At 53.6% G+C, this 16287-nt stretch overlaps 1 protein-coding gene across 1 annotated transcript in view; it reads right to left on the bottom strand.

Moving 5' to 3' along the window:
* Positions 1–16287, bottom strand: part of Dscam (DS cell adhesion molecule) — a 305816-nt gene that overhangs the window by 42141 nt on the left and 247388 nt on the right. Inside the window, exons 21-26 of the mRNA XM_048346574.1 lie at positions 8033–8186; positions 7299–7416; positions 5527–5690; positions 3652–3750; positions 1849–2037; positions 920–1210 (exon numbers count right to left, since the gene is read on the bottom strand). Of these exons, the coding sequence (XP_048202531.1) occupies positions 920–1210; positions 1849–2037; positions 3652–3750; positions 5527–5690; positions 7299–7416; positions 8033–8186 (1015 nt within the window). The remainder of the gene's footprint in view (positions 1–919; positions 1211–1848; positions 2038–3651; positions 3751–5526; positions 5691–7298; positions 7417–8032; positions 8187–16287) is intronic.

The following is a 16287-nucleotide window of genomic DNA, read 5'->3' as shown; positions in this document are numbered from 1 at the left end:
GCTGGAACGGAAGCTCCGATTCTCCACGCGAGGGGTTTCTTACTGCGTGATCGGTGGTGCACACGCCTCTAGCACGTGTCGTTCAGCGGCGTGTCCCGGGCTCCGTGAGAGTGTGACGTCCCAGGTCACACATCCCATGCGTGCTGTGTGCTGACTACCCAAATGTGTGCCAGTCGCCAAGGCCTGGGAAGGAGCCCTAAAATACTCAGCGCGTGTTCAGTGCGTGTTCCGCGCGTGTTCAGTGCGTGCCGGCGCCCTTTGTTTTCTAAGAGTTCAGAATGGAACGCTCATGGGGGGAGAAACGCAGGTGGAACCCTGCTCTGTCTACAGGTGAGGCTCTGTTGGATGAAGGAGTCACCTCTGTGGGCTCAACTATGAAAGGGGGAGGGAGGGCCTTGAAGGGCGAGCTTGCTGTCTAGGAGCTTGCTGTTCTGAAGCCCTGAGCTGGCGCCACCCACTTCTCCACCACGGAACATCCCTTCTGCGCATGCGCTCGCTCGGAAGGCTTAATGAGAGCAAAAAGGAAGCTGTTATGTAGATTGGGATGGGTGGGGGGAGGGGCGGAAGACAACAAAAGCACCGTTAGCTCACGGTCATCATCACCGACAGAGACACAGAAGCAAGAGGCAGAGAATCCTTCCTTCCGCTGGGCGCCAAGGCTCCCCAGGGAGACCCCCTCCTCGGGGCCCTGCCCACGGGGCCTGCGCCATTCCACGGTGGGCGCTGGGCCCGCCCTTCCACTAGGGAACGCACCCGGAGCGCCTAGGGGCTCTGCGGGTGCTGCTTCCACGGTGGCAAGAATGGATGTCAAGGGGGAAGAAGGGGACGGGGATGTGCACACAGCCCTCCGACCCCCGCCCTCCGACCCCCGCCCCGCACCCCCCCGCCCCCCAGGAGCCCAGCGAAGCCGCGCGCTTACTGCCGTCGTAGTTGAGCGTGGCGAAGTTGGCCTGCTTCTCGGCGCAGCCGGCGCTGTTGCACGCCCGCATCTGCAGCTGGTACCAGGTGGCTTCCTGCAGGTCGTACAGGATGTAGGACTTGGAGAGGGAGGTGCGCTGAGCCGTGGTCCACACCAGGGTCCCGAAGGGCCGGTACTCGAGCGTGAAGGAGGTGATGGGGCAGCCGCCGTCGTTCCAGCCGATGAGGTTCAGCCGCACGCGCGTGGTGTTGATGCTGGCGAAGAGTTCTTGCTCCTTGGAGAACTGGGGCTCTGCGGAGCGGGTGGCCGGCTCAGCGTGGGGCACGGGCGCCCGAGTCCTGCGGCCCCCCCTCCCCGCCCCCCCTCCCCCCGGGGACTCAGGCCGCCTCTGGCTCGCCACGGGTCTCTCCACCTCTCCCCAAGGGCGGAGCCTGGAGGTGGAGGCTCTGCGTGGCAGAGCTTCAGAAGGCGAGTGCTATCCTCGTGTCCTTTACTGCCACGGGCGGGGATTCGGGAAGCGTCTACGGGAATCCCCCACCATCCAGACGCCGAGTGCTTGATCCCAGAGACTTAGTGGGTGTAATTCCACATAAGCCGACTCTTGCCGTCTGAACGCCACTACTTGCTAGCTCAACGCAAGCCCCAGACCACTCTCCTGCGGTGTGAGAGGAGTTGGGCCAGGCCCTTCTCCGCTCCTCCTTTCCAGGCTCCCGGGGCAAGGCGTCCCTGCCGGAACATTCCGTAAGGGGTGGCCACGTCCCCCCCCCCCCCGCCCCGCCACCCCATGATCTGGCGACAGTGACGAGCTCACCCAAGGAATAGCGCAGTGTGGATAGGAAGCCCGGGCTGTCTCTGTTGGGCTCTCCACCCCGCGTCCTGCTGGGAGGTGGGGATCTAGCTGGGCCGGGCTGGCCTACGTACGTACGTACCTTTCCCCAGCGTCTTGGCCTCTATGATCTCGCTGATGCGCCCGGGCCCCACTCCGTTTTGGGCGGTGAGGGTGAACTTGTACCAGGTCCCGCATTTCAGGTTCTCCAGGCGGTAGGAGCGCTCGCTGGGGCTGATGGGGAAGCTGCCCCACTGCTCGCTGTTGTCCTCCGAGTACTGCAGGATGTACCCTGTGGGGCGGGGAGGGGGAGGGGAGGAAACGGCCATGAGGGGGCGTGGTCAGGCAGCACGCCCCGCCCCCTCCCTGGGAGCCAGCTGACAGACAGACAGACGGACGGAGGCCCTGTCTACAGGCCACCCGGGGCCCCAGACCGGGATGGGGCTGCTCCCAGGGACGCCCGTGACCACGGCTGGGGTGGGGACACTGCGCAGGCCTGTGACTGCGGCCACCGCGGCTGGTGCGCGGCGTGGGGATGCAGCCGGGCTGGCGGGGCGGGGAGGCGGGCGGTGGCTCCGTGCTGCTAATGACTCCCTGTGCCTGTCACCCGGCAGCTGCCACCAAGCTGTCCCACGCGCCTCAAACCCACAAGCACAGCCTCAGCCCTCATCACCCAGCTATTTTTATAAAGCAGCCTCACCTTTTCCCTTCCTACAAAAAATATAAAAAGGGGAGAGCTCCTCGCCCCAGCCGGTGCAGTGCTGACAACTGTCTAGCAACCGGTGCTGGGGGGTGGGGTGTGTAAAAAGAGGAAAGGCCCAGCAGTCGCTTTCCTGGCCTCCACGATGGGTGGCCTGGCCTGTCCCCACAGGGCCGGGTGGCCCTGAGCTGGAAGCCTGGAGGAGCTGGGAGGAGCTGGGAGGAGCTGGGAGGAGCTGGGAGGCTCCCTCTCCAGGGCTTAGTGGCAGCGGCCCTTTCTCCCCTGCTGTCTTTGAAGAAAGGATGTCCCTGCTTTCTGGACAGGTCCCATCTCCTCCCCCCTCCTCCAGGAGCTCCTGTGACACGGCCCTCACTCTTTTTTTTTTTTTTGCCAGTCCTAGGCCATGAACTCAGGGCCTGAGCACTGTCCCTGGCTTCTTTTTGCTCAAGGCTAGCACTCTACCACTTGAGCCACAGCGCCACTTCTGGCCGTTTTCTGTCTATGTGGCGCTGAGGAGTCGAACCCAGGGCCTCATGTATACGAGGCAGGCACTCTTGCCACCAGGCCATCTTCCCAGCCCACGGCCCTCGCTCTTGAGCACTGTCTGCCACTTCCCGTAGACAGAGTCCTTCCTCGTCCTTCCGTTGCTCGGGACACCCAGGCTCTACTGATGCCGGAACGTTCCTCGGCCAGCCTCACTCGCCCTTTTCCACTCTGCACCGACTGCAATGACTTTGCGCAGAGGTTGCTTTCCATCCCAACTCCGGGGCTTGCTTGCCTTGACAACCTCTTAAAGTCAGAGCAGTGCTGGAGTTACTTGAAAGACTCATAAAGTGTTCGGGAAGAAATAGTCCCCAGAATCTCAGACGAGGGGGGCAAGAGGGGCAGAGAGAGAGAGGAGAGAGAGAAACACAGAGAGAGACAGAGAGAGAGAGAGAACCAGTTTTTCTTTTTGGTTTTTCATTTGTTATACTATATCACTCAGACTAGGAGGTCCAGATAATGTTGTGACTGCGACTCTTTAGATGAATGATTTTGAATTTCAGTGAATTCTGCAAAAGTACACACATGCTTTCCCGCTTAGGAGGGAAGGCATGGATTGTGTGGTGTCCTTTGGGGGCAGAGCACAGCTGGTTGATGGAGAGGCGTCGCTAGCTGGCCAGTGCCTTGCACAGTCAGCCCAGGACTGCGGACGAGTCTTCTTACCTCTGATGGAGCTGCCCCCGTTGTCTCCGGGAAGCCAAGAAAGGGTGATGGAGGAAGACGTTGTTTTGGAAACCGTAAGCCGAGGCTGGTCGGGTGGAACTGGAGGGGAAAACAAGAATTAGTTCTGCGTATGCTTAATCTTCAGTACCAGTCATTTACCAAATCACTTTTAACAGCCGTTTATTAAATAAGTGTGTGAGGTTGCCAAAATATGCAATTCACTTCTGTCAAAATGTCTTTTTTTTTTTTATAGATATCCTGGGCTAAAGAGATAAAGCAGAGTGAATCTATTATTTAAGGGAATTCAACCACATTTCCCCGGGATTTATATCTCCTCATAATTCCTTGAATTCTGGGCTGCTCGTCACTCACGGAGAACTTACTAAGGATGCACACATTATTCTACTCTGAGTTTCATCTGTGAAATTTAAGGGAAAAAGATTGATGATATCCACTTAGCTTTACTGCTTTGAGGGGGTGGAGGGAGAAAGAGAGAGAGAAAGGGCAAGAGAGAAAGAGAAGGAGGGAGGGAGAGAGGGGGAGGGGGGGGGGGAGAGAGACTGACTCAGCTACTCTGGAAGTAGAGACAGGAGGATTGGGAGTTCAAAGCAAACCTGAACAAAGTTAGGGAAAACTTATTTCCAAACCAAACACAAAGAGACTAGGGCCATAGCTCAAGTGGCAGAGTACTTGCATGCAGGAGGCCCTAGGTTCAATCCCCAGGGCTGCGAAAACAAAAACGTTCTCAGCTCCGCATCCCAGACACAACCTTCACCCCTTCACATCTGAAAATTGGAAAATGAGCCACTGGGCAGCAGCCTACGAACTGAGCATATTCGGGGCCCGAAGGGGGCCACTTCAGACACTGGGTCTCAGTTCGGGACTGACGGACTCTGAAGACAGAAACACCGGAGACAATCTGGAAGCGGGCCGCAGGAGAGAGAGTGAAAGCTTCCGACAGCATGTCCTCTCCTTTGCCTCCCACGAAGCACAGTATTGACTTTGTCTTTGCTGTGATCCGTGCACGTGGAAACCCTTAAATCTGAAGATGCCCGCACTTTGAGATTCTTCTAATAAAGTAAGGCATCTCCACATACCTTAATCGCAGCCCAGTCAATAGCATAATTTCAATATGATCATCTTGGGAGATTGTTTTGTACATTTTATGTGGTCCAGGAAACAAACGCATTGCATTAAATGCACAATTAAATAATAGGGCGCTATATTTAGAATTTCTGTTAGTGCCATATCTATGAATACAACTGATTAATTAGAAGATACAAAAGGTCGCTCTTTAGATTCATTTCTAGGTTTACATGTAAACGGTGCAATTAGTGGAAGATATTAAAAAGGAAATTTTCCGGCTTGGCACCGGTGGCTCACGCCTGCAATCCTAACTACCCAGGAGGCTGAGATCTGAGGATCACGGTTCAAAGCTAGCCCGGGCAGGAAAGTCTGTGAGATTCTTATCTCCAATTAACCCCCAGAAAACCAAAAGTGGCGCTGTGGCTCCAAGTGGTAGAGCACTGGCCTTGAGCTGAGGAGCTCAGAGATAACGCCCAGGCCCGGAGTTCAAGCCTTACCACCCACAAGAAAAAGAAAGAAAGAAAGGAATTAGGTGTTTTCAATGCGAGGAATTATATAGCATCCCCGATTCCTGTATCATCTCTGGAATCATCCACGCTGTTTTTGTTTGATTTCTTTTTTTTTTAAAGTCACATCTTCGAGAATGCACGAGACCTTTATCTTGTCATGTGACACCAGCAGCTCGCTCCTTCTAAAGGCTGACTTTTAAATTTGCTTGGCTGTACTCTGCACCCGTCGGGCCCGTGGGCGGCGGGAGGTATCGTTGGGGAGAGTCCTAGGATGTCGTACCTTGCACTTGTAAATTCAGAATGATTTCGTCGGATCCCCAGTTGTTGTTGGCGACGCAGCTGTAGTAGCCGGAGTCCTCGGCTTTCACCGTGCGGATGACGAAGCTGCCGTTGCTGAAGATGCCCCTGCGTCCGTCAATCGTCACCAGGCTGGGCGTCCCGTTACTGCCTCACAGGAAGAAGAATGCACAGATTAGAGATTACAACCCACCTGAGCGGAGGTGGCGGGGGGGGGGGGGTGGGGGGTGGGTGGGGGGTGGGGTGGGGGGGGGGTGGGGCCGGCCTGCCGGCCTTCCTCGCCGAGCACCCGCCCCTCACGAGAGAGGAGAACGCGGGTTTCGGGACAAGACCGCCCAACAGCTGCTTTTTATGATCAAAACTGTTAGGCGGGGCCTGGGTCTGTGCGGCGGTGCGGGGAGTGGGTGGGGGGTGGGGTGGGGGCGGCCTGGAATCCGCTGGGACCTCTGGTCAAGTGCGAATGATGGTCATGACCACAGGGATCCCTTACTAGAACATTCTTGAGACTGCTACGAGGAGACATTGGGGATTGCTCTAAAGACCGAAGTATACAAGGCAAACGAAAGCTTACAATCTCGTACACTTAAAACCACAATTCTTTAATTAAAAAAAAATCTTTAAATAGTTGAACAAAAGATTTCAATGCAGCCTGCCAATTATTTTCCCTTCCTTCCTTCCTTCCTTCCTTCCTTCCTTCCTTCCTTCCTTCCTTCCTTCCTTCCTTCCTTCCTTCCTTCCTTCCTCCCTCTTCCCTTCCTTTTCTTTTCTTCCCTTTTCCCTGCCTCTCTTCCTTCTTTTTTTTTTTTTTTCCAGTCCTGGGCCTTGGACTCAGGGCCTGAGCTCTGTCCCTGGCTTCTTTTTGCTCAAGGCTAGCACTCTGCCACTTGAGCCACAGCGCCACTTCTGGCCATTTTCTGTATATGTGGTGCTGGGGAATCGAACCCAGGGCTTCATGTATACAAGGCAAGCACTTTACCACGAGGCCATATCCCCAGGCACATGGAAACGTCCTGTGGCTTACAAACCCCAAGTACAATGAGAAAACTTGGCACTGGACTCAGTCCGTGATTGCAAGAGTTGATGCTTTTTAAAAGCTCTTTTGTTTGGAAATAGGCACTCTTCTGAATCCATTATATCAAATCTCTGCTCATTAGTGAATTCTCAACTGTTTATTTAGAACCTAATTTTTTCCCCCTAGGAATAAAGATAAAGCACGTTTAAAACACACAGGGACAGAATGCCTCCCGCCCACTCTCTCCCTTCCATCTTGGCTACTTTTTAAAAAAAAAAAAATACGCATTACAAGAGTCTGGAAAAGCAGTTTTATGCTATAAAAGTCCTAATGCACCCCACTTCTTGACGTTATCTCTCAGAGCACGTGAGTCAGGGTTCGCTCGCCCCTCATCTCTGGAGGAAAGGCTGCCGCGAAAGCTCCCGACGGAGTCTGGGGACCTTGTCTGGTTCTTGCTGACGGGGGACCGGACGGCAGGGAGCGTCCGCAGGGACCGCTGGGCTGCACTGCTAGCTTCCCTTTCTAGTTCCCCCGTGGCTGTCAGGGTCTAGGTTGTCGACACGCTAGAGAAGAGCCTCTCGGGGCCGGGGCTGTGGTGGTCACCCCAATCTCAGAAGAGAGCTGGGCTCCCATGAGCTCTCAACCACAACGAGCGAACGCGACGTCTACCAGACCCGAGGCGAGTCCCACGGGCTGTCCCGGAGGGGGTGGGCCTGACGGGCGCGCGTCGGGTTACTGGTTACCTGTCCTTCATCCACTTCACCGCCGGCGAGGGGTCCCCGACAGCTTTACAGGGCAGGACGATGTCCTTCATCCACGGAGTGGTCACCGTCCCGCTGAAGGTGAGGATGCGCGCAGGAGCTGGAACCACACCCAAGGCCAGGAGCCCCGTGACTGTCCACGCCCACCCGCGGGAGAGCCGGCCACCGCCCACGCGTGCGCGCGCAGGGCCGAAAGCCCCGCGGCGGCCTTGGTTCCTCCGATCAACTCGATATGGGAAGTTAAATATCTGGGGCTTGGTGAGCCACGAGGTAGGACGCTATGCTTTCCAAGCTGTGTTTTCCTACAGATCCCATTATTTTTCAAAGCATTTATGAAGTGGATCGACTCAGTCTAAGACTGCACATTGAAATAGACTTTTTTAATATCTGGGAAGATAGACAATAGAACCATAAAGCCTAATAGGAAGAAACAATCAGACAGCTCCTAGTGATCAACCGCATGGAACCCTCCAGACTTCAAGCTACCAACTGGATCTGCAGTGCACATGTTAAGCAAAGCAGGCATTCTGCAGAGTGGCCCCAACGGGAGCTCCTTCCAGAAGCATCTGGCACGGGGGCAGCCCCGGGAAGACAGACGCACGAGAGGCTCTGGTTTGCCTGCATTTTAGGGCGTCGCGAGCTTCCCCTCGGCGAGCACGGACGCCCAGCGTGGCCGGGACAGCCGTGGACACGTGGCCCGGGGCCCGGGGACGCACCTTTAGCCAGCGGCTCCACCGTGATGATCTCGCTGCTGTTGCCGCGCCCGGCAGAGGTGACCGCCACCACCCACACGCTGTACTGACGGTTCCGGCTCAGGTTGGGAATTCTGTAGGCAAACGAGTCGGGGGAGGCCTCGAACTCGCTGATCACCTGTGAGGGGAGACACAAACGGTCCCACATTCATAGAAGCCAGCGGCACGGACAGACCTCCTGGGAGAACCGTGATGGCCGTACATCCCCTTTGGAAACACAACACCCATCCCTAAGCCCCCTCTCAAAGGCCAGACCCGGAGGAAACAAGAGTGGGCAGGACAGAGTCTGGGAGCGAGAGAACTGCGTAAGAGGAACGCTAGAGATCTGAAGCTGTCTGCTTCGGCAGACAGCCTATGAGGAAACTACCTGAAGCCCGGGAAAGAAGCATCTGGAAGGAATGGGGACACACTGGGCTGGGAACAATAAGGACAGGTACTTGCTGGCTATTCCTACCAGCCAGGTTGAACCTCAAGATTCAAGGGTGCTGAGCATAGTACCTAAGAACATCAAGAAAAGCAGGGAACAATTAGCCTGCCCGGCCAGTCTTGGAATACCACCCAATCCCAGGGCACACGTTAGCCAGCGTGCATGAGCTCTGTGTCTTCACGCGCGTTACACCTTCCCCAGACTGTGTCCTGTCTCCCCCAAATTCAGAGGACATTTGGCATCCGTTCTTGGTAAAAGAAAGTCACAATCCCCAGAGTGGACGCACTTCCGTTGTGTGATATCCCAAGCCCGTGTGTTGCTGCCAACTTAATTTCACAAAGCGTAACGGTGTGAAAATGATAACAACGGCTCTTATTGCATCGACAAACCACCACAAGGCATTTGTATAAGGAAGATTTTTTTTTTTCTGTCCGGAGTATACAGCTAAGAGGTATAGTTGGTCTTTGCCTCCAAAGTAAACATTTCATTATTTATAGGCTGCCACGGCAACATCAAGTGTGACTAAATCAACAGTGAAAATGTAATTTCTTAATCACATATTTGCCTCACTGTTTGGAGGCTGCTGTCAGGGCCGGGTAAGGCAGTCAGAGCCGAGAAGATGGTTAGTCCCAGGACAGGCGGACGGCCCTGCCCACCATGGGGGAGGGGGCAGAGCTGGGATCGGCCTGGCCCCTGAAGGAGAGGGTGAGAGGCGTGCCGGGAGGGCCACCAAAGAGAGAAGCCTTCCGATGGTCGGGTGTTCACTCCAATCAGAATCCCTCAGCCATGCGTGGCGCGTGTTTCAATCTAGGCACGCGCTTTCCCAAGCAGGTAATGGGTAAAAGTGGAAAAAAAAAAAAGCGGGGGGGGGGGGAGGTTGAAATGGGAAGAATTAATCAGAAGCTCATTCAGTGCAGCGAAGCAGATCTAATTGATTAAATCCTTCTCCTTGACGCTCCGCCAGACCCATTTATTCTCGGCAAGAGCAATGGTGAACATTGCTTAGTTATTAAACGTTTGCCTCGGCACTGTGGCACTGTCCTCCTCGCAGCGACTGTACTTATGTTTTGTGCTCTTCTCATTCAGGACAGGCTTCGCAGCCCAACAATCTCGCAGTGTGGAAGGGCGAGCTGTGGTTCATCCCGGCATGCGTTTTGTTCTGCGGCAGTCTCTGCAGCTACTGAGGAAGACGGAGTCGATGGGACCGGTTTGGACTCTGCCACGCTCATGCTCTCCGTCAGCCGTCTGAGGACACAGGTGCTTCAGTACCTTGAGGATCCCCGTGCAGGCCGACTCCACGATCGAGCGACCCTCTTCTCGGCGGAACGCCCTAAGGAGCGCCCGCGGAACTCGCATCTTGGTCCAGGGAAGAGGGGGTGATGGGAATAGCGGGGTTCTCGCCAGCCAGTGAATGCCACGCGACCCAGACCGATCCCAGTGTGTGTGTGTGTGTGTGTGTGTGTGTGTGTGTGTGCTAAAAATCCACACAAAGGCTCTAAACGTCACACTAGGTTTGCTCACAGTCATTACTGAGTCTGTATACATGATGGGTCAGGTGATAATTTGACAGGAGGGTTCATTTCCTTCTTTCTTTTTTTTTGTTCTTTTGTCCCCAACCAGGACTCAAACTCAGTATCTGATGCTCTGGCTCATTGGCTGGCACTCTACCACCTGAGCCACTCCTCCAACCCCAACAAGAAGGTTCATGAAGAATGGCCCATTCCTACTCCTAGTCAGAAATAAGTTGAACTTCTCTTGCAAAACCGTGCCCGTCTTCAGGTTGAGAACATGCGTTCATATTAGCAAGAGGGGGATAAATGAATGCTTCATGCACACGATTTAGAAACACCTCCCCTCGATACGTGTATGTGTGCACATGCATACACACCCATGTGCATCTGTGTATCTGTAGGTATGTATGCATGTGTTACAGGACTCCTGACACATCCAACTCCCCCTTGCAGCCTGGGCCAGGCGGCTTGTACGTCAAGCGCAGCCGTTCTGCTTTGCTGTCTCAGGACCTGAACTTCCGGTATGTTCGTCCTCACGGTGGAAGGAAGGACATCTTCCTCCATAGCTGCAGGCAAAGCCTGGGAAAGGCTCAGCCAGACTCCCCTCGGTCAGAATTACTTTTGCCTTTGGAAGCGGATGTGATTTTATCCCTCTCCATTTAGAAGATGTTTGGCCCAGTGTGTAGGATAAAGTTAGCCACACTGAGCTACTTTCAGTGCTCTTTGATAATTTCTAAACGAAACAAAAACAAAAACACTGCCTATTTGCTGGCTCATGCCTATGAAGAATCCTAGCTATTCGGGAGGCTGAGATCTGAGGTTTGAAGCCAGCTGGGGTGGGAAAGTCCTTGAGACTCTTGACTCCACCGACTACCCCCCAAAATCCAAAAGCGAGGCTGTGGCTGTAGTGTTGTAGGTGCTGGGCTTGAGCCCAAAAAGCTTTTGGATGGGGCCCAGGCTCCGGGAAGCCTAAAGCCTCAGGATCAATCCTAAGAAAACAGCAATGACAAGCAAAACAAAAATCAAAACCGATGGAACTCACTGGGGAAAGCCCTCCCATTACTTAGCCTAAGGGCTGGGCTGAGAGAGCCCTCTGTAATCCCTGGACAGCCTTTCCCTTTATTCCCATGGAGGTTTAGGCCTTGACGGGCTGGGTCTGGGCTAATCCCTCAGAAGCCTAGTTCATAGCACTGAACCAGTCACCAGAATGGACAAGAGACACCAACAGTGGTGTCGGGTGAGTTTAACGATGACCCAGAAATTACTTGAACGCGGGAGAGAATGCAGAGTAGAAAATGACGACAAAACGGGCAGGCTGCTGAGATCAAATTATTCAGCCTGTCTGACGGATGTAAAAATAATTCCACTTAAAAAATTTTCAATTAACTTTTTAATGGAAAACTAATTCTATCAAAGAAATAGGCTGCTTTAAAAAGCTCTGATATCTAATTATTAGCACGCACGCTTTAAAAATCTTGAAAGCTCTGCTTCCTTAGGTTGAATGTTCACTGCAGCGATTTAAAAAAAAAAAAAACTTCCCTAAAGCAAAATAAACAGATACTGCTTTTAATTAGAGGGTAAGGACACTCCAGATGCACAAAGTCTTTCCATTTAGCAGCAGAAAAATGGCCTGGAGTCCATTAAAAACCAGTAGATAGCTAAGTCAATGTCATCGTGTGTGTGTGTGTGCATGCATGCGTGCACCTGTCCTGGGGTTTGAACTCAGGGCCTACGTGCGATTCCTTAGCTTTTCTTCCCCCCTTCAAGACTGGTCCTCCACCCCTTGAGACACAGCTCCACTTCCAGCTTTTTGGCGGTTAACTGGATGTGAGAATATTGCAGGGTACGTGAGGATCTCGCCTCCTGAGTAGCTAGGATTACAGGTGTGGGCCACCAATGCCCGGCTTCCATTGAAGATTGTGACAGGACTCCTACGTTGAACTCATTTTTATTAGACTTCTTTTGTAGCCCGCTTTTTCATCTCTGAAAGACACATAAAATGTTCTGGCTCCGAGAGTGTCCTGCCCTCGGGGCCGAGACGCTGGCGCCTGCGGGCACTGAGGCACCGAGGCCTGTGGAAGCGCCTGGTTTTATTCTGGACGACTTTGGTGTTTCCTTTGGGCTCATACAGAAATGACCGTAGGTGTGGCTGTTTATATGGCGACAAAGCCTTTCAGATATAATATATGCTATTTGCTGGCCTTTCAAAAATCTATCTTTAAAAAAAAATCTTAACAATGGTTTGCATATGAATTAAAATTAATGTCCGGGACAAAGATATGCGCGAGGGGATTTTTTTGATGCATTTAGGATAAAGGATACCGTCCCATTAGCCAGCTGGTATAGTAGCACCCTCCTGCGGTCCTTCTAGCCTCTTCTGACTCTCCGACCTCTCCGGCACAATTCCGTCTCAGCCCTCTTCTGCTGGGATATGCACCTAATTCACCTGTCTTTCAGAGCGCATTAGTCTTTTAATTCGATGGCTGTGGCCTATTCAGCGAATTCTGCACACAAGGACGAGGGTAGCCATCATGTAACTTCTCCCAGAGTAGGGGAAGATTAGGGAAGAAATCTATGCTTGGTAATAAAAAAAATAGACTCCATATACGGTACTGTAAGAAGAATCCCAGCTATTTCCTTCACTCTTAATTAAAGAGAGATTTGAAGCCAATTTAATTCCTTAAATAGTACACGCCCGTGTCGGGCTGTAGGAAGGAGATAACGTGTTTTTCCAAGCCAGAGAGTGTCCCTGGTTCCCGGATGGAAGAACGGAGAGGATAGGAAGGCCCGGTGGGCAGCGGGGCGGGGCGGTGGGCAGGAGAGGGGGCCGAGGGCCAGCAGGGCGGCGCGGGGGGATCCTGGATCCCGGGTTCGGGGCATCGGCCTCACCGTCCACCCGCGGACTGGCCACAGGCAGGAGGGAGCCCGTGTGCGCTCTGGGCTCTGGGCGATACCGTGCGGCCCGCCTGGCTCCCCAGGAGGGCTGATGGCGTGCGGGAGGCTGTGTGTGTGGAGGGGCGTGGCGATCTGTCTCTGTGCTGCTCTAAAAATAACACCTGCGATCGTAGCTAGTCCGGGGGGTGGGGTGGGGTGGGGGCTAAGACTCAGAGGATGGGGGAGGCGGGGAGGACCTCAGTTCCAGGCTGGCCTGGGTGAAAAAGTGTGTTAGCCCTCCCTTCTCAACACAAGTCGTTAGTTGAGTGTGGCCGTGGGCGCCCGTCCTCCGCTTAGGGCTGGGCACCGACAACGGAAGGACCGTGCGCTAGGCTGGCCCAAGGTAAGTGTGAGAACGTACCCCGAGCACAGAGCGAAGAGAGCTTAGAGGCAGAACACTTACAAAGCCCCGAGGACCAACGAGAGAGGGGAAGAGGAAGGAGAGAAGGGGAAAAGGAGGAGGAGGAAGGAGAGGAGGAGGGGGCAGGAGGAGGAGGAGGAAGAAGAGAAAGAAGAAAGGGAGGAGGAGGAAATGGAGGAGGAAGAAGAAGGAGGAGGAGAAGGAGAAAAGAAAGAGGAAGAGGAGGAGGAAGAAGAAGAGGAAGAGGAGGAGGAGGAGGATAAAGGCTTGAAGCCAGACTGGGCAGGAAAGACTGTGAGACTCTTATCTCTAATTAACTAACAAAAAAGCCAGAAGGAGAGCTGTGGCTCAATTGGTAGAGCACCAGCCTTGAGAAGGCTTAAGGGCAGCACTTACACCCCAAGGCCAATGAGGGAAGGAGGGGGGGAAGGAGGGGTCGGTGACGGCGTGAGGGACCCCGGGACTGCTCGTTCCTCTGGGATTGTGAGGGCGAGAGGCCCGGGGGGTGAACTGATGGCACCGCAAAGCCAGGCTGGGAATGGCGTCGGGAAGAGGCGGGGGGGGGGGCTTCACAGCCAGGGCGGCGGGGGGCCTCCCGCGGGGGGGGTCAGTTCACGCCGTCCCCGCGGTGCCCATGGTCACCTAGCGCATCGAGACGCCTCCCGCTCGCGCTCTGCCTCCACACCAGCCTTCACGTGTGCAGACTTTGGGGGGGTGGGGGCGGGGAGCACACCCACGACGTTGGGTCAAAGGTCGTCTGGACCCAGCAAAGTCCCTCCCCTTGTGCTTAGACTCTCACTTCCCAGATCCAGGACAGTTTGGCTGACGGGAAGTCTGGCACCTTCTCGAGAGCTCCCTCGGCCATCTTGGAGCGCAGGAACCGGACACCATTGTACCTCAAGCTACAGTAACGGATGCGGACATCACGATGACTGTCTTCTGTGGTATTCTTTGGACATGAGGAATTACTGCTACTGGTTTTCATCGTCTAAGCTCTGGATAAGTGAATTTAGCCTTATGAGGTAGATCATTTCCACGTCCCAGTGCTTACTTCACACTTATCTATATATTCTTATTTTATATTATTTTCCATTTTTAGCAGGGAGGGATATTAGTAATAAAATCCAGACCAGTCATTTCCTAGCCTGAGATCTTAGGAGGTGATCTCGTGTTTGTGGGTTTTCTTGGCTTACACTATTGTTTGAGTTATGTACTAAACTTAAGGGTTGACATCTACACACTACAAGGCTGAGGCTCTGACCCGAAAGGCCTTGGAAACGGCGCCGTTTACCTCTCTTGCCTGGCTACAGGGGTCCCGTCTCCTGAGTGGACTGCGCTTGCTTGCTCTGTCCTGCTTCTAGACAACCAGCAATGAACCAGATTAACCTACAGTGAATGCAACTTGTCCAGCCCCATCCCAAGCTTAAAGTCTTACCGTATTTTCTAAGCTGAACTAAGACCATGAAATAAATTCCTATTCTTAGGCAATCTATTTTACACATTCGAGCCAAAAAAAAAAAAAGTCTTAAAAAGGTCTTTTTTTTTTTTTGCAAGAAAGGTGTTAAATTTGGGAACCTTAAAATGAATTGACAATGGCAAGGAAATTCTCCAAGGGACTCTTTTAAGAGGAGATTAAATTATAGGACATCCTGTGTCCTGGTTTATCCTCGCATGTTCTACATTAGCTATGAAATCATTTCAAAGGGGGGAGAAAAAAAAAATCTCTCCGGAAGAGGAAAATGATCAGAGCTCATGTCGCCCTCTGGTGGTCAATGCGAGACATAGGCAGAAATGCAAACATCTCAAAAAACCCGCAAACTTCAGTTAAATCCCAGGAACTCACGGGGGGGGGGGGGGGGGGGGGGAAGAAAAGGAAAGAAAATCTCACTTCCTGTCAATTCCACATTATGAGCAGCGCAACAAATGAAGCTCACAAACTTTTAATGACAAGAAAGAGGTCGTAAATGTTAGACTCTTAGGTCCAGTTAATCAGCAAAAAGCCGGAAGTGTTGGGGCTGGGAAGATGGCTTAGTGGTAGAGGGCTCGCCTCGTAGGCATGAAGCCCTGGGTTCGATTCCCCAGCACCACACGGGCCTCCCCGCCGCCCGGCCCACGGGGGCCCCGAGGCCCCACGCCACGGAGACTCCAGACTGGGGACGGGGTGTCCCTTTAGCAGAAGGACTCATCTCCGCGACACTCGGGAACGCCGCTCAGCCGCACGGAGGAGCAGACGGGGTGCACGGAAATGTGGAGGACGCGGAGGGCACCCTCAACGCTTCCGTGGGAAAGGTTAGAATTCTGGAGATGGGTGGCGGTGACCGTCATATAAATCGATAAAAATGTGCTTCGTGGAAGCTGTCATCCTAGCCACTCAGGAGGCTGAGATCTGAAGATGAAGGTTTGAATCCAGCCCAGGAAGAAAAGCCCATGGGATCCTGATTGCTAACTAACCAGCAAACATCCAGAAGTAGAGGTGTGGTTGAAGCGGGAGAGCTCCAGCCTCGGAGGAAAAAGCCAAGGGCGAGAGCAGGCTCTGTGTTCGAGCTCTGGTAGGCGCGCATTAGATAGAGAAGCAGACTTAGAGATGGATGATTGATGGAGAGTAGATAGATAGATGGTAGATAGCTAAATGGTAGGTAGACAGTAGATAGGCAGATAGACGGTAGATAGATAGGTAGTTAGGCAGGTAGATAGATTTAACACCACAGACCTCCACGTTGACTTTGCCTAACACGGTAAATTCCACATTATAATTTCACCACATTAGAAACAAGGTCGGCGCCTGTGTTCGTTCCTGCGCAAAGGCTCTGCAAACATCGACGTGCATCAAGTCAGGAGACAAACGCAAGGGAGGAAATGACCGGACTCCCCCTCAGGAAGACGCCCTAAAGCTTCGGCGGGGGCAGCAGGAGTTCGGATGCGCTCACTCTGCATCATTTTCTGGGACTCAGCCTGGCGCCGATGCCCCCTTCTCCCCATGCCCAGG

The sequence above is a fragment of the Perognathus longimembris genome, chromosome 5, assembly GCF_023159225.1.
Source record: "Perognathus longimembris pacificus isolate PPM17 chromosome 5, ASM2315922v1, whole genome shotgun sequence".
Taxonomy (NCBI): Eukaryota; Metazoa; Chordata; class Mammalia; order Rodentia; family Heteromyidae; genus Perognathus; species Perognathus longimembris.
The sequence above is the reverse complement of the archived record's forward strand: the minus strand, read 5'-3'. Positions and strand labels throughout refer to the sequence as shown.